Source organism: Epinephelus fuscoguttatus, linkage group LG18, assembly GCF_011397635.1.
Source record: "Epinephelus fuscoguttatus linkage group LG18, E.fuscoguttatus.final_Chr_v1".
NCBI classification, from domain to species: Eukaryota; Metazoa; Chordata; class Actinopteri; order Perciformes; family Serranidae; genus Epinephelus; species Epinephelus fuscoguttatus.
In genome coordinates this window covers 39574014-39598111 of record NC_064769.1, presented here as the reverse complement: position 1 = coordinate 39598111, position 24098 = coordinate 39574014, and the positions used below count along the sequence as shown (strand labels likewise).

General features: G+C 42.1%; 2 protein-coding genes across 3 annotated transcripts in view; one reads left to right on the top strand and one right to left on the bottom strand.

The window, feature by feature from the left end:
- gfra2b (GDNF family receptor alpha 2b) overlaps positions 1–24098 on the bottom strand; it is a 180881-nt gene that overhangs the window by 47012 nt on the left and 109771 nt on the right. For both annotated transcript variants that reach the window (XR_007451685.1, XM_049603832.1), the window contains exon 6: positions 3279–3388. Coding sequence is in view for 1 of the 2 variants with exons in the window: in XM_049603832.1 (XP_049459789.1) it covers positions 3279–3388 (110 nt within the window). In the remaining variant the exon portion in view is untranslated. The remainder of the gene's footprint in view (positions 1–3278; positions 3389–24098) is intronic.
- The window catches only part of LOC125905703 (uncharacterized), a 220719-nt gene that overhangs the window by 190279 nt on the left and 6342 nt on the right, over positions 1–24098 (top strand). The window lies entirely within an intron of this gene.

Below are 24098 nucleotides of genomic sequence, written 5' to 3'. Positions count from 1 at the left end.
TAACGATTCCTGTTCTGATTCTTTTAAGAGGTGGGTTCAAAATGTTTGCATTGTCGAAATGAGGTGAGTTGTTTTTCTGCGGCTTCTTCATGGTTTTTCGGTGGCTGCTTCTTCCTTGTTTTACTGGCGGTCGATGGACTGCAAACCAAAGACAAAGCACGGATGAAAATTGTTTACAAACTGTTTAGGGGAATTGAAATTAAAACTTCTTAATGATTCTGATGAAATTGAAATGTGAGAACAGGTTCAATTCGATTCTTGATGCCCAACCCTAAGCAGCACTTTTAATTTACTTTTTGATAACTTGAATCTATTATTCTTGAAGTCACTGAGAATTCAGTTTTCATTTGTGCAAGTTAAGCGTGAATAAATGTTACCTTTTGTCTTAAGTTTGCCTTTCTATGTTTGATTATTGCAATCAGTTGATTTGACTTTTTCAAATATAAAAATCATATAATTTTGTACATACTTTACTCTGCTTTCATGCCATAATTTTCCACACTGTCTCTCTTCATGCACAGCAGACTGGAGTAGAAATTAAACACCCCTATGTACTGAATCAAGAATCAATTTTTGAACCGGGAATCGTTTTGAATCAAGAATTGATTTTGAATCGAATCGTGACCCCAAGAATCAAAATGGAATCGTGAGGTACCCAAAGATTCACATCCCTAGTCATCATGGCTCAGGCAGGATGAAGATGGGGCCTCCGCGCAGTATGTGCTGCTCCTGAGAATCACCAGTCCAAACCGCCCGGCAGACACGTCCCCGGCAACGCTGAGCAGAGCGAGAGTCTCCTGACCATTTCATTTTTAATTCCAGCCAGGACAAAACAGGAGGGTTTTTTTCTTGTGATCATTGAAAAATAAAGATTTGTTATCAAACTGCTTGTGGTCCCCACTTTACACATGTTGTGGTCAACACAAGCCTGACCTTAATACTAGTAACTTTAACTGGTACACACTACATTTTGAATCTGTCATTACTGTGCCACTTATATTCAAAGTATAAACAAACTGAGGAGCGTAAGAGTGACAATGCTGCTAGCATCATTCTTTAGGACTATTTAAACAAATACAACACAGACATTAATACAGTTGCTTGGTTTTATGGACTTGCAATCACATCCAGGTCATAAATGATAACATAGTTGTAGTTTTTAATCCCAGTTTTCATGAAGTGGATATTTGTTGAGGCTCACTGTTGCAAGACTATGTTATCCCAGTACAGGTCAGGTCCAGCAGTAAGGAGGACCACCCTACACTCTGTCCATAGCGGTCCAGTCTGAAGGGCCTCAGTGCAAAGGGCAGCGATGAGGAAACTGCACCTCACTGGGAGGTTGACATAAAAACGTTTAAATTAAAATAGGAAAGGTTATTAGAACGTAACATAGCAGCTCCTTCACTTGCCTTCATATGAACATTAAAGGTTCCTCATCACATTCTAATGTTCAGCAGTAGCTAAGGTGTTTGTATTCATGTATTTATTAGTTTATTTGTGAGGGACATTGCAAGAAACACTAACAGGTTAAAATAATATGAATCAGATGTGTTGCATACAGTTAGGGCTGCCACTGACTTATATATTTTTAAAAAATACTCAATTAATCATTGATTATTTTATTTGATTAATCAGATTTTGAAAAAAGGCACAGGATGTATTTTTGTATGACATTTCTATTGTCATAGTAGGTGATAAAACATTTTAAATACATGTAATTAAAATGCTGCCCATCTCTGCCAACAATACATAGGCCTATGTGATACAACAATATAAAAGAATACAAGTAAATATATGCTGCATATAATTTGAATTGTCCGTATCAATAACCTGAAGAATTGCAGGTCTGTATAATCCAACAGAAGCTAAGAGAAAACCAGGCTTTCAATGACAGCAAATAAATCCATAGGCCTGCCGCCATCTGCTGGTAAAAAGGATAAACATCAGCTGGACACTTCACTGACACAACGATGCGTTATGGAGAAAACCCGTGTTAACAGTAACAACACGGCACACACAATAATTTATTATATCCTCGATTACTTTATTGCAAACAATTCAGCGAATGAATATTAAAACACAACCTTTGAGGGAATCTCTATACGTCCTTCATGGGAACAATGTGCATGACGATTTCCCTCTGAACAGCAACATTATGGTTGAACAACAAGTTTTACTGTAGCCATAAAATTTGCGATCATAACATTTTATTTCTATTTTTATGAATAAAAAGTTCCTCACAGCAATGGCAGGCAGCTTTTCAAAATGCGCAAAACATCAGGTGTAAGCGGAAATAAAAGATACATGGGAAAGTTTTATAGGATATCTGTAAGTTTTATAGGCAATCATATCTTCCTGTCTTTTATTTTGAAGTTACTTCTGCCTCTGATGTCACCGCCGTTCAACTTTTTGTCCAAAACAATACATGAAAAAATGAATCTGCAAAAAAACCCAAAATCGGGCTGTTATTTGAATTTGGTTTTGTCGTTTTTCGTTTTTTGGTTCTGACAACAAAAACAGAAAAACAGCTCCACTTTCTCGGTTTTTTTCGTTTTTTCGTTTTAAACCAAAAAGGAAAAAACGGGGAAAACCATGGTATTTCCGTTTTTTCGTTTTTGGTTTAAAACGAAAAAACGAACTGCCTGAAGGTACCCTGACCATTTGTGCCAAATTAAAAAAAAAAAATCCTCACAGTGACCTTGACCTTTGACCACCAAAAGCAAATCAGTTCATCGTTGCCTAGACGGTAGAAGTTTGTGCCAAATTTGAAGAAATATCCTTAAGGTGTTCTTGAGGTATTGTGTTCACAAGAATGAGACAGATGCAAAGTAACAGTGACCTTGACCTTTCACCACCAAATTCTAATCAGTTTATCCTTGAGTCCAATAAGATGTTTGTGTCAAATTTGAGGAAACTCCTTCAAGGCATACTTGAAATATCACAGTCATAAGAATGAGATAATCACAGTGACCTTCACCTTTGATCAACAAATTCTAAGCAGTTCATCTTTGGGTCAAAGTGAATGTTTGTGCCAAATTTGAAAAAAAAAAAAAAAAATCTAAAGGTGCTGATGAGATATTGCATTTACAACATTGAGACAGATGAGGTCACAGTGATCTTTGACTACCAGAGTCTAATCAGTTCATTCTTGAGTCCAAGAGGACGTTTGTGCCAAATTTTAGGAAATTGACTAAAACCGTTTTTGAGTCGTGGGAAGGACAAACAACCCTCCGGCCACACCCCCACTGGTGCGGAGGCTTTAGAACAGATGAACTTACCAATGAGGCCGACGTAGGACATGAGGCAGCCGTGGTAGTTGTCATGAGGGCAGCTGGTGACGGTGTGAGAGGTCATCTGGCAGTTCATGTGGAAATCAGCGAGCCGAGACCTGCAGACACAAACGGGATGCGCTTTGGAGGTTGTTGGAAAGAGTATTTTACAAATGCCTGAACCTAATCATCTGGACCTTTTTCAGCGTAAAGGAGTAGCGGCTGTACTCCAAGCTCCTCCCCCTATTTCTAAGTCTGAGCCCAGACACCCCGCGGAGGTAACTCATTTTGGCCACTTGTGATCTCATTCTTTTGGTTACTACCCAGAGCTCATGACCATAGGTGACGGTTGGGATGCAAATGGACCAGGAAATCAAAAGCATCGCCTTCTGGCTCAGCTCCCTCTTCACTATGACAGTCCAGTGGTTGCAAACCCACATCATTGCTGAAGCCTCGCTGAATCGCCTGTCCATCTACGCCTGTTGAGTACATTGACCTTTTTTTTCTCAACCTGATTTACTGGGATTTTCAGCACAACCATCTCTAGGGTTTACAGAGGATGGTCCCAAAAAGAGAAAATATCCAGTGAGCCAAAATGCCTTGTTGATGCCAGAGGTCAGAGGAGAATGGCCAGACTGGTTCAAGATGATAGAAAGGCAACAGGAAGTCAAATAAGCACTGGTTCCAACCAAGGTGTGCAGAAGAGCATCTCTGAAGCAACAACACCTTGTCCAACCTTGAAGCAGATGGGCTACAGCAGCAGAAGACCACACCAGGTGCCACTCCTGTCAGCTAACAACAGGAAACTGAGGCTACAATTCACACGGGTTTTCTCACCAAAACTGGACAATAGAAGATTGGAAAAACCACATTCAGATGGAAGCATGGATCCATCCTGCCTTGTATCAACGCTTCAGGCTGCTGCTGCTGCTGCTGGTGGTGTAATGGTGTGGGGGAGATTTTCTTAGTACCAACTGAGCATGGTTTAAACACCACAGCCTACCTGAGTATTGTTGCTGAGCGTGTCCATCCCTTTATGACCACAGTGTACCCATCTTCTGATGGCTACTTCCAGCAGGATAACGCACCATGTCACAAAGCTCACATCATCTCAAACATGACAATGAGTTCTCTGTACTCCAATGGCCTCCACAGTCACCAGATCTCAGTCCAATAGAGCACCTTTGGGATGTGCTGGAACGGGAGATTCTCATCATGGATCAACTGTGTGATGTCATCATGTCAATATGGACCAACATCTCTGAGGAATGTTTCAGCACCTTGTTGAGTCTGTGACACCAAGAATTAAAAAGAGGGTCCAAGCTGGTACCAGCAAGGTGTACCTAATAAAGTGGCTGGTGGGTGTATAAAGCTTTGAAATTTGCATCACCTGTCCTTTCCTAATGACGACTGTGAACAAGCCAGAGCTCTAACAAGCTAACCATGGTCTGAGAGCTTCAATGTGTTGGGGTGCCCAAACTTTGTTTATGCCACTGTAAGTGTCTATAAATCTAGCAGGACACACTGATGTCACCTCCTCGTTAAACGTTAATTATTCATGAACTCAATCTGCTAATATTATTATTTATTTCATTTCTTTTGTCCTCCTGTTCCACCCGTCCGTCTGAGCACTGCAGTGAAAACATTAACTAGAACAGATCAGATGCAGAGAAACTCTCCTGTCGGTGGAAATAAATGGCTGATTCACACAGTAGTTTGGGAGATTATCTCTGCATTTCCAGTACGCATGTCCTGCAGTATCCACCACATCATGCATATGTTAATGCACCAGGAACTGTCACAGGCAATAACTGTACAGCTGCTGAGCTTAATCTACTGCCTGTCCTAGTTTCCTGTTTCTCCATCCTGTCTTGTCTCCTCTCTTCTTTTGTCTCCCTCTCTATTCTCTTTAATTCCTGAGCCTCTGTCCTGCCTCATGATTCTTCTTCTTGTCTTTCTGAGTGCGATGTTGCAGCGTGTTGGAGAGACAGACAGACGGACGGATGGACGGACGGACGGACGCAGGAGGAGGAAGGTGAAAGATGTCGTATGGTGGGATCAGCAGGGTGGCACACACGTGTGATCCCAGCGCTGTATGACGCCACACGATACAGTCCTCCTCTGTGTGTGAGTGTGTGTTTGTGTGAACGCATGAGTGCCTGACACGACTCGCTCACACATGCATCAGTGTGAAAATGTTTGTTTGCTCGTCTGTCGACAGCGAGGAATGATACAGTTTGACAAGCCTGAGTGCTGTGCTTTTGACTTTCACACAGAGGTCAGAGTCTGTGTGACTGAGTGTGTGTGTGTGTGTGTGTGTGTGTGTGTGTGTGTGTGTGTGTGTGTGTGACTGTGACTGTGTGTGTGTGTGACTGTGAGTGTGTGTTGTCCTGCTTGAGTAATCCTGCCGACGATGCCAACTCGAGACAAAAGACACAGCCATAATCCACACTGACAAACACACACTTTCCTCTAGTCTCTCTCTCACTGTCTGTCTCTGTATGTGACACACACACACACACACACACGCACACACACACACACACACACACACACACACACCCTTGTGAGGACCCTGACTAACATAATGCATTACCTGTCCCCTTACTCTAAGGGACTGTTTGTTATTTATGAGAAGTCAGGGGGAGGGGCATACACATTTAAATAGCTTATTATGTATTTATTTTATCACTGGTTTTTAAAGAAAAACATGCCTTCCAAATCCCGGCAATTTTCCATTTTTGGCGATAAGTTTTGGAGAAAATTTATGGCAATTTTTTTTATATATATATCTATAAAAAAATGCCCGTACGTTTTTTTTCTGTCTTTCTTTCTTTTTTTGTTTGCCTTTTTTTAAATTATTTTTTAAAGAAACACTCCTGTCAGAAAGAAAAATAAAACACCATAAACAAATCTGATCTTAAATTAATGATATTTTATCAAAATCACTTTATTCTACGTCTGATTTAAAATTTGGACCAAAAAAAAGGTGTTTGCATGAACGGATGAGCACAAACAACAAGAGAGAAAAACTTTTTCAACTCCAGGATTTTGTCTTCAACTTTTAACTTCCAAACATCAAAGGGTAAGTGGTAGACAGATGGTGGAGGAGGGTCAAGGACAAACATGAGTAGCTTCAGGGAGGGTCACATCCCAGTCACCCCCCTCCTCTGAAAGGTAAAGAACAGTCCCTAACTTCACCCATCAGAACTTAATACCTAAAGGCCCATTTATGCTCCCTTTACGTACGAAAATGTAAACGTCTGTTTCAAACGATGTTACCGTCACTGCCCACATACTTCCATGCATCCTTTACATTGGTATGGATTTTAACCAATATATCCACCAGGGGACAGCCCAGAGTCAAAAGTTTATGACAACAAACTCAAAAACAAACATGGTGACTGTGGAGGAGATACTGATAATGTACCTCTTGCATAAAAGACAAAAACAGAGGGACCCCAGTCGGAGGGCACGAGGGTCAGCCCTGGGAGTGGAGCGGAGCCGGGAGGGCGGGCAGGCGGGCTCCGCGGAGAGGGAGGCCTCCGTGTTTGAGGCGGGAGCAGGTGGCGGGAGGTCGGACACTCCCAGAGAGGGGAGAGGGAGAAATATAACAAAATAAGATGGAACAGGAAAAACCTGTCTCCCTCTTTTATTTTATTTTTTCAGCGTTTCAGGCGAAAAAGCCATTGTTATTTCTTCTTAGTGTCTCACTAGAGCTACGTAGCTACAATGAAGAAGTGAGGACCAGCCAAAATGTCCTCACTTTTCAAAAACGTCCTCACTGTTGCTAAAATACATTTTTTTTGGTCCTCACTATGTATCATATACAAGTACACACACACACACACACACACACACACACACACACACACACACTCAGTGTCACCTCCACCCTTGGCTTGTCAGGGCGGACTGCAGTGTGAGGCCGTGACTCAGACAGTTGCTGAGTTGTGTTTTCGTGTTTGGCAGCCGTTAATTTCAAAGAAACACGAGGACAGCGTGCCGCCATGTTTGCATCTATCGGCCGTACGTCACCCGCAGCTCAGCACTGATTTCTATCATCTATCCTCCTTTCATTCTGCCTCTTTATGATACGACAGCCAAACTTCACACACGAGAAATGCTCTTTCATAAAGCATCATGTTTGCTTTTATTGTCATCACAGTTCCTCAGAAGTGTTGAAGCAGCCGAACGCTCAGATGAGTGCTGGTGAGCTCTGTTAGATACAGCTGGGATTCATGGGAGCAGAACGTCACATCCTTTTATGCTGAGGGGAAAACAAAGCATTCGGTACCATGCTGAAGAGTCGGGAGGGTTAGTTTTAAAACATATTCCACTACAGAGCACTGAATTCATGTCCTAAAATGTCATTTGTAATGTATTCTATTAGATTATTATATGAGAAGGTGTTGAAATAGAAGTATGAGGGAAGCGACGTTTATGACGTTTGAAATATCTATTTTTGTATGAGTAAGTACAAATGAACCTTCCCCATAGACTCACACTGGCAAACAGACGCAGGGTCTACTGTGTCACTAAAACACACCAAAACAGTGGTATGACCCTTTAAATGACCCCTGCAGCCATCTCATGCATTAACGTCCTCCTCTTGGAGCTCTGAACTTTACTGAATCAACCTCTGAGCTTTGTGCTTGCTGCCAAAACCTCAGGTCATGTCTTATTTAAATATGTTTATTTTTTCATGTGTTCTGGCCCAAAGCCCTCTCATTATGACGGGCTAGAGTCTCATTCAGAGGAAACATCTCAGGTCAGACAGAGTACAGTACTTTTTTTCCCCTCTGTCCTCGGGGTTGATGATTAGTTTAGTTGAATCATTAATGAGCCCTGTGGGGACATGAGAAAGCCCGGGCAGGATTTGATCAAGTGGTTTCAGAGGCGCTAAATTGAGCCACTCAGCGATCTGTGCTCCGACCCTCCTGCTGTCTGCAGCACCATCGTCATCATCGTCTCTCTCTGTGACCTTCATCCGTCACTGCTGCTAACTGCATCTCACACCGTTAGCGTGCATTGTTTAAAGATCAATTAGTGCCTCATCTTCTCATTAGTGCTGATATTAGCTCTTCTATCAACACCTGTCACAACTTTTAGAACTGAAAAATGTCAACAGTCATTTTCAAATGGTCACAGCTCAGAGTTTCACACTCACGTTTCAGCCTGGTCTGAAGAAAACCTAAAAACATGAAGATTCTCAGGTTCTGCAGCCTCGTCTGTCATAATGGATTTTTATTTATGCTTAGTCATGATGGAAATCTGAGACAATGACAGTTGCCGAAAATTAAAAAATGTTTTTAAACATTTTTGTCCAAGAAAATTCATGACGTTTTAGTCAACTTTTAGTCATTATGTTTTCTATAGACCCTTTTACTGTTAGTAAACTAGTCTGGGGCTGTTTAGTGGCTGTTTTGGTAAGGAACCGGAACCAGGGCGGGAGAGACAGGATCCGGAATTCGATGGATGCACCTTTCCGTCAAAATAAAAGCACCAAGATAATAAAAATGCGGTGAAACTTTTTAATTTAAAGAATATAATTTACAAGAAAGGCCCAAGCCATTAAGTTAATCAATTTTCTTACACCCCTCATCACCCCAAATCGATGGTGCGCCAGAATTTAAAGTTTTGCTTTGGTGAACACTTTTACTTTGGTGAACACTTTTACTTTGGTGAATTTGGTGAATTCCGGATCCGCTCTCTAGACCGGAACCAGAATCCAGACAAAATTCTGGTGAGGATCAAACTGAAAAGTCTGAAAGTCCGGACCAAACAAAGTAGGAGTGAAAGGGACTCTCTGTTTGATCAGTCTGTCTTCCTTTTTCGGGTTGCTCTGCTGTGTAGACAGTTGTTAATGCCGGAATAGCAACTTCCCCTGCAGGATTCTCCTCCATTGAATCAGACTTTCAGCATCAAAAGTGTGTCGAATGACCTGTGAGCAGCTCCTGTTTGCAGCATACTCATGGGTGCACACACATCTGTCACTGGATTACTGTGATACAGGAGAAACCTTAAAACATAAAGATTAGTAGGCAGGTTCTGCAGCCTCTCTCATGAGTTCTTAGCAGATTTATGGACATTTATTTATGATGGAAAGGATAGCCTCAGAAAGTTTAAGTCACACTGAATTTAAAAAAAGTTGTTTCATGTCTGTGTTTAAATTTGAGTTATTATAAGAAAAGAAAAGTGTGAGATTCGGTTGAAGTGCCGTCACTGTCTATGAGCTGCTGAGCGGACAAACCCCAACAACTGACTTCCTGTTGTCTTTATAAAAACCTGCATCCACCTGTTCCTTTCACCTCATGCAGTATCTTTCACTTCACCCCCACTTCAACTCCCCCACGCCTCCCCGAAGACGCGCCTCACAGTTTGAAAAAAAAAACAAACTCAAAACATCTCACAAAAATAAAGCCCGACTGGTTTAAAGTGTGTAAAGTTAGCCAGGCTAGCCTCGGGCTAACTCACAGTCATGTTTTCATGATAACAGTCATAGACACCTGCTGACCAGTGTTTCCATGGTAACTATCACACACACCTGCTGAGCAGTGGCCCCCAATGACAAAAAAAGAAACAAAAACTAAAAACAAGCTGAATTTTCACAGGAAATACTGAACTTAAATAACATGTTTGCAACCATGAGACTAGTGTGACGCACAAAATTCAGAAGGAGGGCAGGAAGCGATAAATATATGTACTGCATGATTAAATAGGCTAAAGATAAAAGTGAAGACACAAAAGTGCTGCATGAGGCTGCAGGCAGCAGGCATCATCAGAAACTCATGTTGTGATCCACACAAAACAAAGAAAAGAGATCTTCACCACAACTTTACTGATTTGTTCAGTGTGGAAATGACCTCGACCTCCAGACCTCCTGAAGTTACTAACGTTAGACTGCAAGCTGATGAAAGAGTACCAGAGTCCAGCGGACTATGACTGTTACGTGTGAGGTTGGGTCGGCGACTGAAACGACTTTTTGTTCGGATGAGTAAACGTGCTTGAGTAAATGTCCTGTGTCATTCAGCAGAAAAGTGGTGGCAAGGCGCTGGGGAGCGCTTCATAAAAAAGTTTTTAATGGCGTGCTGTGACATCAATATCTTGACACTAACATCAGGTAGCTAACGTGATGTGACATTAACAAGGGGTTGACTACACGTCAAATTCAAGCTTACAAAGCAAACGGTGAGAAAATCACAACATCCAGTGTCCGCCGGCTGATCTGCTCTCAGAACATTCTGTCTTTGTTGTGACAGTAGACAGTAGCTTAGCTGAAGAAGCAGCAATGACATCACAGATGCCTTTCTGAAAAGTTCAGGGATTTTAAACTTGAAGTGCTCGGGCAGACGCACAAAAAAGGCAGAGTGCTCTGAAAGAAAAGACGCTGGGTGCAGCACTTTATCTTTTGGTGGCTGCATGCAGCAGCATACGCTCGCTCCATAACACCTGGAAAAAGATGCTGGTGCTGAAAACAAATGCTATGTGAACACAGGCTCTATAACTGTTCAACTCTGTGCATGGACGTTACTAGCTAAATTTAGCTAACTTAAGCCACTGCGTCCTACCTACTAGGTCAACCATTCCTTGAGGACTGGTGACTCGCTGTCAGGCTAAGGTAACTAGTGAACATTAGCTAACTTTATCAACTATTTTCTACCTACAAGATTAACCGTTCCCAGAGGTTGGATGAAACCCTGTCAGGCTAAGGTTAACCTACTAGCTAACGTTACATTTCCGCCTAATGTTAGGATAGACCATTCTATTAGATAGAGTGGCTAGCTAACGCTATATAACTTTGGCCACTATTTCCTAAGCACTAGGTGAAACTCTGTCAAGCGAACCTTACTAGCTAACATTAGCTAACCTTGGCTACTATTTTGTATGTACTAGGTCAACTGTTCCCAGAGGTCTGGTGAAACACTGTCAGGCTAACATTGCTAGCTAACGCTTCCTAACTTTAGCCACTGCTTTCTACCTACTGGGTGAACCAATCCTTTGGCTCAAGTTACTCGCTACTTTTAGCTAACTTGAGCCACTTTCCCCCTGCGTATTAACACTTGGTCAATCTTTCCTTTGGCTAACGTCAGTAATATCAGCTAACTTTAGCCACTGTTTTTAGGTCAACTGTTCCCAGAGGTCTGGTGAAATGCTGGTAAAAATCTTCAGTCCTAAATTTACTTTTTATCTAGTTTTAAGCCACATTTCCTCCCAAAAACCACTTTAGATCTTGGTTGTTTTTAACTGTATGATTTAGTTCTTTAAATCTTCAGTTAACAAAGAAACAAGCTGAGCAAACGTCAGCAGCAGCTCGGCTCCAGCCCCTGTGCCAAACAGTGATTTTTAACATAAAATATCTTTATTCAGTGTTTTTAAAGTTTAAACCGTTTAGGAGAGGAAGAGACCTCCTTAACTGATTGTTTTTAGGTGTCTTAAATATGTTTTGCTGCTGCCCCTCATCCTGTCGGTTTTCCCAAACTCTGGGTGTACCAGCCGCCATCTACTGTATGAGTACGTCACACAAGCCCACTTCAAACAATCCGAACTGTCCCTTTAAACAGGACTAATTGTCTAGGAATTCTGGGTAAATTAAGCAAACTAAGCTGCACGGCTCATCACGCACCTTGAGAAGCGAATCATTTGCTCCTGACAGAGAAAACAAAGCTAAATTTAACTGAGTGTGGATCAGGTAATGTGACTGTGAGTCATTTAACGGTGACATTTGATGAAAGAGCAGTCGAGAACAAAGCAATGACCTCCGTGTGCATTATGAGCCGAGTGTCTGAAGACGTGGGAGGAATCACAGACATCATCACATTGCTATAAACATGGAAACAGCGAGCTGCTTGCTGTCATGATATCTCCATGTGTGTTAAATGGTCCTCAGCGCAGCATGTGATGCTCTCAATTAAGACTGTGTGTGTGTGTGTGTATGTGTGTGTGTGTGCACGAGAAGGTGAGGAATATTAAAATCAAATTACAGCGAGGCTGACTGAGTCCAAATGGCCTCATTACGGACTGTCAGTCAGCACATACACACCGCTCCATACAACATTACATATTATGCTTCATAATAGACTCCATTCATTTATGTGTGTGTGTGTGTGTGTGTGTTTTCTCTTTTCTCTCTGACCCTGACTCGTCAGTCATGGTGTAACACACTCACACATCCCCGAGTCTTATTCAATTATCATGTCGGCATTAACAGGGATAAACAACACACACACACACACACACACGTTGTCTATTAGCCTGTTAGTAAATCTACATTTGAGTTGAACTCATCCAAATGACACTACCACGGACATAAATTAAGAACACACAGTCATGTAGTCATGAGCAGATTTAAGGACATTTAAAGTGTTATTTATTAATGTTCTGTAAAGCTGTGACTCTTCATACAATGCGTCTGTAAATATAAACTGATTATGAATTCATGTTCACGTTGGCACATACGATGTAAAGAAAGCGCAGCATTATTATGAATATGTGTAATGAGTTTGTCACACCACAGGAAAGTGTCTCATGAACCACCTCGCCAAATCAAAATCATTAAAAAGGTTGCAGAGTTTATGAGAGGACGTTTTAAAGTGTAGAACAATGAGCAGTATTTGTTCTGAGACAGTGGGGGCATGTTCACTGAGGGAGCTGAAATGAAGATCGAGCTGCTGAAAAGCAACTGTCACTAATCAGCAGCTAACCCACTGGCACAGCTCACACACAACCCTAAGCCGTAGAAAGAGTCGCCGCACAGTGACAGACTCTGGTTAGCGGCTAACCCAGCAGCACAAAGCCACACAGGCCTGTACTGGAGATTGAGCTTGTGGGACGTAGCAAACACTGCTCATACGGGGACTGAATGAAAGGACACTGATGCTTCCTACGCACTCTAACGTCAGTGGTAACGTAGTTTTATATAGTTGGGGAGAGGTTATGATAAGAACGGCTCCAGTGTGTCATCGGGCTGTGATTTCAGTCCTGCCCAAAAAATCTAAAAAGCCCAAGGAACCATCTGACTCCTCAGTTCAGTCTGTTCAGACTTTGAATATTTCAAATTAATCACAAAAATTAAGGCTTTAATTTGACAGCACTGGTTTGATCTCATTTCCTCACACAGTCGAAACAATATGGGATGTCTACAATGACACAGGTCACCTTGGCAACCTAATGAAGTTATAAATACATCAGCTCATTAAGCAGCTGCCTCCCCTGCTGTGATGGAGAAGGTTCATAAAGTTAAAGATGAACTCCGGGGATTTTCCACATCAGTGTGTCTCCAGGTGTTGTCGAGTTTTAAAAGTAGTATAGAGCCTTCGGTGTCTCCAGAGGAAGCTGTGAGGTCTGAGTGATGTCACTTAAGTCGGCGTTGGTTAAAGCCTACAAGTTTGAAAAGTAATCTAAAATTACTGCTTCACGGTCGCACGCCTTCACGAACCACTCTGTCTCTGACAGTCTCCATCCATGTCAGTGAAAACATGGATGCTTCACACACACAGAAGATCTATACAATCAGCACAGTTTCAAGATTAGAGTCACCAATTCAGTATCTGACCAAATGTCTCCCCTTCTGTTCCTGAGATATGACGTTAAAACATGATGATGTCACAGTCAAGCTGACCTTTGACCTTTTGACCTTCATTATTTTATCCTGTTAGACATTTGTGTCAAGTTTGGTCAGAATTAGTGAATGAATTATTCAGTTATGGACAAAAACATGTTTTGGGAGGTCACAGAAACCTTGACCTTTGACCTTGGACAACTAAATTCTAATCAGTTCATCCCTGAGTCCAAGTGGATGTTTGTGCCAAATTTGATGAAATTCCATCAATGTGTTCTTAGGATATCATGTTCATGATAATGACATGGAAGCAAGGGCACAGTGACTTTGACCTTTGACCACACAACTCTAATCAATTCATCATTGAGTCCAAGTGGGTGATTGTGCCAAATTTAATATCATTCCCTCAAGGCGTTCACGAGAAGGAAACGAACAGAAGGTCACGATGACCTTGAACTTTGACCACCAAATTCTAATCAGTTCATTCTTGAGTCAAGGTGGATGTTTGTGCCAAATTTGAAGAAATTCCGTTAAGGTGTTCTTTGGAAATAAGGTTCACAAGAATGGGATGGATGCAAGGTCACAGGGGCCTTGACCTTGGAGCACACAATTTTAATCAATTTATTGATGAGTCCATGTGAATGTTTGTGCCGAATTTGAGGACGTTCCCTTAAGGCCTTCTTGAGGTATCGCAAACAGGAGAATGAGACAGATGCAAGGTCACAGTGACTTTTGACCACAAAAACCTAATCAGGTGATTGCTCAGTCTAAGTGAACGTTTGTGCCAAATTTGAAGAATTTCCCTCAGAATATTAAAAGACTTTGTGTTCACAAGAAAGTGCTGAATTGATGTACATACGGGTGTATAAAGCACTCCACAGTCTGCCACCAGACTGTCAGAGGGAGAGGTGCATTGTGGGTAATGTAGATGAACAATGTGAGGAATAAAACAGACGATATCTCAGATTCTGCTGCATCGATTTTGCCCCTTTTTTTAAACTGTCGTTTGTGAGTCTGACGGGAGCGTGAGGATAAATCTGTTCTAACAAAGGATCAGGAGTTACGTGACTTCCTGTTGAAGCAGCGCTCTGAAGTCTGAGCAGCGTCAGCAGCAGTTTGTTGTGTCTGTGGAGATATTTTGTCTCCGCAATTTAGATCTCATTATTTAGTGTAAATGTAACACAGGACGTTTGTGTTTGTTGTGAGTATGAAGATGAGCAGCAGCTAACGGGCCGTGCTTTGATTCATCATGTCACTGTGCTGGAAACTACACGAGACTTGACACGCGACACTGCGATGTCGTTACTAGTGATGCTTTTTGCTGAGACATCTTTAACCTCGCTGCACGTGTTTAGTTTCCTCATCTGCCTTCATCTGTGTGTGTGTGTGTGTGTGTGTACACATCTGTGTGGTGATTAGCTGCTTTGTTTTGTCTTGATGTTCTCTTTAATTAACAGTCCCTAAGTGGGACTGCTCATTTACATATTTACATATTTGCATAGCTTATGAGTTTCTGGTTGCCGCTCTGGATCAGCGTCAGCAGAGACTCCCCTCTGGTTACTCGGGGTTAACTCGCCTTATTTCCCCTCTAAGACTCATCCCTCGCTCCTCATCGCTCCTGTAAACCGAGCGGACACATTCAGACGAGCGGCGAGGAAATGAGATGAATCAGGGAGTGTGTTTGTGTAAACTCACACACACACACAGTCATCACAGTGAGGGCCTGTTGCGTCGCCGCCGTCCTCTGTGACCTCCAGAAAAGAGGCAGCTATTTCCATCACGCCACCACCTCACCTCACTGACCGTGTAATGGAGCGATGCAGGCGCTAGATTGGCTTCCTCGCCTTAAAACACCATTCAGCTGCTGCTGGCGGCGTTGGAAAAGCAGTTTAGCTCACCACGCCTCGGTGCACGGGCGGGTGTGTTTGCATACATACCACTGTCATTAGTGGGAGTGTTCTCGGTTTGATGGAGGTCAGAAGGAACCTGATACGCAGAAATCTTCACATCCACCAGATGTGTCCTGATGGAAACCTCCAGCAGCTCCATCACAAGTTCAGCGGCGTGCTCACAGTGTGACCCTGCTCCAGGTCATAAAGGGTCACTTCACACAAATTATAATGTATATACTTTTCCTGGAGCTGTTTGACAGACTGATGTCTGAAAACTGAGCACGGGAAACTGAAACTGTCTGCAGGGCCAAGGTAGATGTGTTCATTGTGATTGTAATCAGATATTTTTGTAAACTGATATTTTCTCCTCCATTTAAAAAAACTCTGACTACACAACCCCACTTTTTAAAATATCTCTGTCGACTCTCGAACACTAATGCCACTCCAAACGCTCATGTGTGTTGCTGCTGCTGTAACTTCTGTATTCCTACAACTGAAAGTCGGTGCTCCACTGAACGATCACCAACATGATCCTGCAAATATTTCACAATAAAGAGCCTCATGGTGACAAATGAAGGGACTCTGTCCGCAGAAACGTTGTCAGAAGACTTTTATTTTGAAATGGAAGCAGGAAGTGTTGATTTATCCAAAAAAAAACCTTAAAATTTTTCATGTCTGTAGCCGTGTCACAATTCAGGGGCTGCAGCCTTTGCAGGACACAGCCTTCATGGTCGATATCGGCCACGTCCTTTGAAGACCGCATCAGCCGAACCAAACGGTCTCTGAAATGGGACGGACTGTTCTGCAGAGGATTTCCTGGTTGCATCACCAGTTGTTCTCGCGCCGACCCGTTGCCATTCCTGTTATCTAGCAACCAGCTGCACTTGACAAAAGAAGGAGTGAACTAGTAAGTTAGTTAGCCCTAAATCATGGACCCACAGATTATATGTATGAACTGAACTGAGACACAGACGACAGATATAAACATTGAAACTGCAGTGAAAGATGGCACAATGTCAAAGTTGCTGCAAATGTGAAAGGAGTCTATTTTTAGCAGGTTTACCCATGTTTGAAAAATCTCCGTACACACGCAAATTTTGGTGAAAACGGGCTATTGGACAAGAGCATCTCCTCAAAACTTAATTCCAACATTTCCAGGCCTGGAAAACAGTTTTTATAATTGGATAACTTTTCCAGGAATTTCATGATGATGACAGTAAGAGGATTAAATACTGTCCTCACTGCTGTTAGTCCACCTGTCAAGCTTTCCATTCCAGTACAGCACATATACAGGTTATAATGATTCAGACTTCTAAAAGGTTTTTGGATTCACACAAAAGCAGATCCTCATTTCTAGCTTAAGGCCCCTGTTCAACATTTATGAAACAGAAAACGAAACACCTGTCATCATCACAGCTGAATCAATGACTCACTAACTCCACCTGCTTTGTCTTCAGGACAATCAACTATTGATGGTATCACTTTTTTATTTTGGTATCCACGGACGTCTCAATCTCTCAATTTGTTCTCAGCCCACTAAAAAATCTGATTCTCTCCGTCACTGTGTGACACTAAATCTCATTTATGAGCAACAATTGTCCTTCCAGCGGTGCTCAGAGCAGAGATTGTTACTGTTCATCAATCAGCAGAGAAACATCTCTGGCTCTGATTATCAAAGGACGGAGCAGCAGAAACATGTTTTAAAAAATAATCAGCAACACTCTGACCAGCTCTCAGAGGAGCTGTGAATGTGTAACTGAAGCACCGCGAGTCATCGTCCCAACATGTGCAGACTGTCTTAATTTGAAGCTCTGACATTTACAGCACTGAAAATTAGACACATGACTTTCTGAGATGGTTTAATGTTGTAGGAACAATTTACTTTGAAAAAAAGGTCTCATGTTTCATCATGTTTGGCACAGCTGTCTCTTCCCTGACTACAGATTTTATAAAATGTCATTATTCATTTGCTCCTGTATTTTCATTGTTTCATCACAAAACCAACAACAACAACCAAAAAAGAAAAGAAAAGAAAACCACCAATAAACAACTTGGCTCACAACGTTTTAAAAAGCTGCTGTGAAATCAGCCATTTCAGCCTTTCTGAAGAGGACATACGGCCCAAACACACCGGCGGCAAATACCACGTGTCAAAAAATACGCCCCTATCATTTTCAATGTACAACCCCAGACGCACCCTGCGGCACTTCACACCACTGTCCTATTTCCAGCCTCACCCCCCCTGGATTAAATGCATTTTTGCCTCACTCACTCACTCTCTGCTTGTACAGACCAGCTCCCTTAGCAGCTCTTCTTCTCTGCTCCTGTAGCAGCTCGACTCCTCTCCTCACCATGGATGTATGAAGAGAACTCTGCAGCTGTTGCTGTGTCTCGTGTGTGATGAAGACTGGATGAGGAGAGACTTGTTGTTGAGGTTGAGAAATATCTTGAGCTAAACGACCCACAGTCCCGTCATTATAAACACAATGGCCAGAAAGATACTTCCTGTTGAGTCACAGCTCTGGAGATCAGCTCTACAGGTGAGAAATCAGCTTTAATTAGAGAATGTGCCACAAGTGATTTTAAGCTCATACAAAGATGGAAGGAAAACATGTGTGGTCGTCACATGATGCGCTGCAGCAGCGCTGGTGTGTTTTCAGCTTAAAAGCATTTCTGTTTTCTTCTAAACGAGTTCTTATGTTTCCATACACTGTAAACACCAGGTACATGTCCTCCTGAGACCCTGCGTCTTCATATGAGGACATCACATTCTGGGTTTACTGCACCTTATTCTTCATTCTATGTAACTCAGACCAGGGGTCCGTTTCAGAAAGGAGGTTCAACAAACTCTGAGCCTAACCCTGAACTCTGAGTTGAGTCACTCTGAGATGGGAAACTCTGAGGTTACGGGTTTCAGAACAGGTGATTTCAATCGGTTCAATCAACACAGAGTTTGTTCACTCTGAGTCAAGCGCGTGCACCACGACTTTAAAAAGCCGCCATCAGTGGAGCCCCGATACTACGATTCACCATGGCAACAAGCGACAAGAAAAGGTCTGCATTTTTTTACTCCTCTGGAGTTGGATATTTTAATGCACTCATACAACGAATTTGAAGCTGTTTTCAGGAAGAGGAGTAACACGGCTGCAGCAGCGAAGGAATGGGAGTCGGCGTGGGAGAAAATTACTGCTCGAGTCAAAGTGAAAGTTTAAATTTATTTTATACATTTATACAATCACAATAATGTTAGGCTACAGATGCAAACAGGTGGAATGGTGTTAATCCCACCTCATTATTTTTCAAGTGAAAATGGTCTGAAAACAAGTTCCTTTCAGGTGTGATTTGTTTTGACTAGAAATAAGACACATATTCTTGGTATGACTGTGAGTTCTTGCAGTGTGATGCAGTCTGACATTTTGAGACAGTCAGTCTACCTGCACATTAATGCTGTGAATGGACTTCATATTCACATAGTCTCCTTCATTTTGTGAAGGAGCAATGATGGGAATGTGGGTTCCATCAGTGCACCCTATCACACCGGAAATCCTAAAAGAAATTAAAATGACTAATCCCAGTCTGAGGTTGCAGCACCATGTCATTAACTGAATATGATTTATAATCATACATCTTAACTGATTTCTACATCATTCACCTGCAATCCTGTGGAGCTCGTCCTTGATGACCCTCACAGGTTTATGTCCAAGGAACACAACAAAAGAGTTTAATAGACGTTTCAGAGCTAGGGACACTTTCCTCACGGCTCTGCAGACAGTGGCCGCACTGATATTTTCTGCATCTCTGATATTATACAGAAAACTCCCGTTTGCAAAAAAACGAAGAGCAACACAAAGAATCTGGGTAGATGAAAGTGCACGTCCACGGTTGGTGACGTTGGTTATGTCACGACGGATGAGGTTATGGATATAAATGATGGACTGTGATGTGAAAAAAGAAAATGTTCTGGAAATGATAATACGTCAGTTCTGGGCCTGTGAATAATCTCCCGACGAATGCGTAACTCCCTCCTCAGTAACACTGCCTCTTCGTCCACAGGGTCCTCCAAGAACGGACGTGCCATGGTCGAAAAAAGTAGATTAAGAACTAGAACACACTTTAGGATCCGACTTTACCTTGAGGACAGGTGATCAAACTCGCTGAAACCTGCACGAATGAATGAATGAATCACACTGCGTGTGTGGCGTAAGAGGGCGGAGACAGCTAGAAACTCGAGGTTCATTGAAGAAAACCTGCTCCCAACCAGGTTAGGTTCACAGAGTCAGTTGCCATAGTAACTGACACCGAGCTTCAGTTACCTCTCTTTCTGAAACGGGCTGGAGTTACTCCGCTTTCTCTGGTTTAAGTTACCTCCCTTTCTGAAATGGAAAACCCAGAGTTTCCCTCATTTCAGGGTTAACAGATTTCACTAAACCTGCTTTGTGAAACGGACCCCTGTTGTCCTCATCTGTGGACACCTTTTGTGCCATCTAGTGGCAGTAAGAGCACAATACACTAATCCACGTGAAGACAAGATGGCAGCCATCTCTGCCAAGTCAGTCTGCAGCTGTGGTGTCCAAAAGTGGACCAGGTCTAAAATCTGATCATAATTTATGGTTGAAACTTGTCACTTTCAGCAACAGTAACAAGATAAGACTTTATTGTCGTCTCTTTTGAGGACACTGGGACTTTATTATCATGGGCAATGTTTGTTTTTATACTCATCAGGTTCCACTGATTCCACATAGCTAGGAGAAATTAAAAATGCATACTAAGCAAAAGTTCAGGTGTCAGGAGGATAAACTCTGTCAGACAGTCACGTAACTGTCATGTCTTTCTTTTGGACTGAAAGGTATTTTTCAGGTGGGACCCTTGTGTCCGTGTATTCTGGCTGAAGGAAAACAGATCATCAGAAACACTTTTTCCTCACTTGCCTCTCAGGGACTCTGCAGGGACCTGATGCTGTTTGATGAATATTATTACAGAGTATTTCACAAATAAACTTTTAAATTTTCAACGTCAACATGAACCCTCACAATCAATAAAGTTTAATTCTATCCTTCCTCCACAGCTCCGTCTGTTCAGCCTGACCTCTGATCAGCTCGAGCTGCTGTTGTTTGTTAATTTGTTGTTTATTTATATTTAGTGCGGCGTTTGACACAATTGACCATCAAATTCTGCTGCAGAGACTGGATCACTTAATTGGCTTAAAAGGTTCAGCACTAAGCTGGTTTAAATCTTATTTATCTGATCGTTTTCAATTTGTTGACGTTCGCAATGAACCATCCTTACGTACTAAAGTTTGTTTTGGAGTTCCGCAAGGTTCTGTGCTCGGACCAATCCTGTTTACTCTATATATGCTTCCTTTAGGTAACATCATTAGAAATCACTCTATAAATTTCCATTGTTATGCGGATGATACACGGTTGTATTTATCGATGAAGCCAGAAGAAAGTAATCAATTAACTAAACTCCATAACTGCCTTAAAGACATAAAAACTTGGATGAGCACCAATTTCCTGATGTTAAATTCAGACAAAACTGAAGTTATTGTTCTTGGCCCCAAACAACTCAGAGACTCTTTATCTGATGACATAGTTTCTCTAGATGGCATTGCTCTGGCCTCTAGCACTACCGTAAGAAACCTCGGAGTAACATTTGATCAAGATTTGTCTTTTAATTCTCATTTAAAACAAACCTCACAGACTGCATTTTTTCATCTGCGTAATATTGCGAAAATTAGGCCTATCCTGACCCGAAAAGATGCAGAAAAATTGGTCCACGCTTTTGTTACCTCAAGGCTGGATTATTGTAACTCTCTATTATCAGGTAGCTCTAGTAAGTCCTTAAAAACTCTCCAGCTAATTCAGAATGCAGCAGCACGTGTACTAACAGGAACTAAGAAACGAGATCATATTTCTCCTGTTTTAGCTTCTCTGCAGTGGCTCCCTGTAAAATCCAGAATTGAATTTAAAACCAACTGTTAACTTATAAAGCTCTAAATGGTCAAGCTCCGTCATATCTTAGAGAGCTCATAGTGCCATATTATCCCACCAGAACACTGCGCTCTGAGAACGCAGGGTTACTCGTGGTCCCTAAAGTCTCCAAAAGTAGATCAGGAGCCAGAGCGTTCAGCTATCAGGCTCCTCTCCTGTGGAATCATCTTCCTGTTACGGTCCGGGAGGCAGACACCGTCTCCACATTTAAGACTAGACTTAAGACTTTCCTCTTTGATAAAGCTTATAGTTAGGGCTGGCTCAGGCTTGCCCTGTACCAGCCCCTAGTTAGGCTGACTTAGGCCTAGTCTGCCGGAGGACCCCCCTATAATACACCGGGCCCCTTCTCTCCTTCTCTCTCTCTCTCTCTCTCTCGTATCCTATTACTGCATCTTGCTAACTCGGCCATTCTGGATGTCACTAACTCGGCTTCTTCTCCGGAGCCTTTGTGCTCCACTGTCTCTCAGATTAACTCATATCACAGCGGTGCCTGGACAGCGTGACGTGTGTGGTTGTGCTGCTGCCGTGGTCCTGCCAGATGCCTCCTGCTGCTGCTGCTGCCATCATTAGTCATTAGTCATACTTCTACTGTTATTATACACATATGACTATTGTCACACATGTATACTGCCAGGTATTAATACATACTTTCAACATATTGTACCGCAGTAACCAGAACTATAACTATAATATTATTACTTCCATTAATGTTGTTGTAAGATACTGTCATTACCTGCATCTCTCTCTCTCTCTCTCTGTCTCATTGTGTCATGTGGATTACTGTTAATTTATCATGCTGATCTGTTCTGTACGACATCTATTGCACGTCTGTCCGTCCTGGAAGAGGGATCCCTCCTCAGTTGCTCTTCCTGAGGTTTCTACCGTTTTTTCCCCGTTAAAGGGTTTTTTTGGGGAGTTTTTCCTGATCAGCTGTGAGGGTCATAAGGACAGAGGGATGTCGTATGCTGTAAAGCCCTGTGAGGCAAATTGTGATTTGTGATATTGGGCTTTATAAATAAAATTGATTGATTGATTGATTGATTGATTGATTGATTGATTTGTTCTGTCTCTTGTCAGATTTTAAGGAGGTGAAACGACTTGTGAACGCTGCCATTGAGGGAGAGCTTGTAGTGAAGCCGTGTGCTGGTTTGTTAGTGCTCACACATTAATATGGATGTTTGGAGCCAACGCTTCGACCTTGTTACTCCCTACAGCAGCTTACACTTAAAGCTCCCTGTGGATCTCTCCTGTAAACAAACTGCTCCTTTCACACCAGCAGATGTCTGTATCCTTGAGCTCTAATAAACATGTTCAACATTTTTCTTTCCTCATAAAACGTTTGCAAAGCTGAATTTTTTAAAATCCATTTTGAAACCTGCGTCGTTTAACGTCTTCGTCTTCACCCATTACCAGCAGATTGCTGCATTTCTCGGCATGTTGCTGGCAACAAGGTTGGCCAACAGTATTCCAACACGTCTGAATCTCTTTGAATCTTTCATCAGATCCAGCTTTCAAGATTTAACCAGCACTAATATTTTCACCAAAGTTAAAAATAACTGGGTGAGAAATGAACTCTTTGTTGGCTCCGAAGGCAGAAACACTTGTGAGAATCAACGTAATCGATGTTGACAACCTGCAGCTCTGACCTGAGAATACACCCAACAACACAAGACATGAAATATTGATGAAACATATATCTGAGCTGCAGCCCGCAGACTTTTACACCACTTGATCCAAATACTGATTCACTGATGTGAAGTCCATCATCTTAAAATATCTGTGTGATAATGAAGTTTATCTCCTGATGGTCTGAACAGAGACGTCACCGCTGCTGATCTGTTCAACCATGGAAACACTTTAAACAGCAAAGTTTTGGTTATCTCACAAATGATCTTTGGTCAGAGCAACACGTGACACATACAGTGTTAATGTGACCTCCACCATTCGACATTTAACCTGGAAAAAGTGACGTTTAGCAAAGGCAAAAAATGAGAACTGCAACATGAAGGTTTTAAACACTGCTGACAAAACAGGTTATAATATAGACTGTGAGTTAAATTCAGTCTGACGCTCTACACTAAAATGAGAGCCCTGTTGGTGGAAGAAACGCACCGTTATATTGCTACATGAATGAACCAACGGTTACCAGCGCCACCTAGTGTCAGTGGTGTTGCGTCGCACTGTTGCAATGACCAAACTGAGCGTGGGGATCAGAGATAATCAATAAAATGCAGGCTGTAAAGCCACCAGTATACCTCTATGTATATGTAGAATGAGAAAGTGTGTGGACACTCTACTAAATAAATGAGTAAAGAGAGCGAGCAACAATTATCAGATTTATCTGAAGAAAAAACAAATAGTAATGCAAATAATTATAGCAGAATGT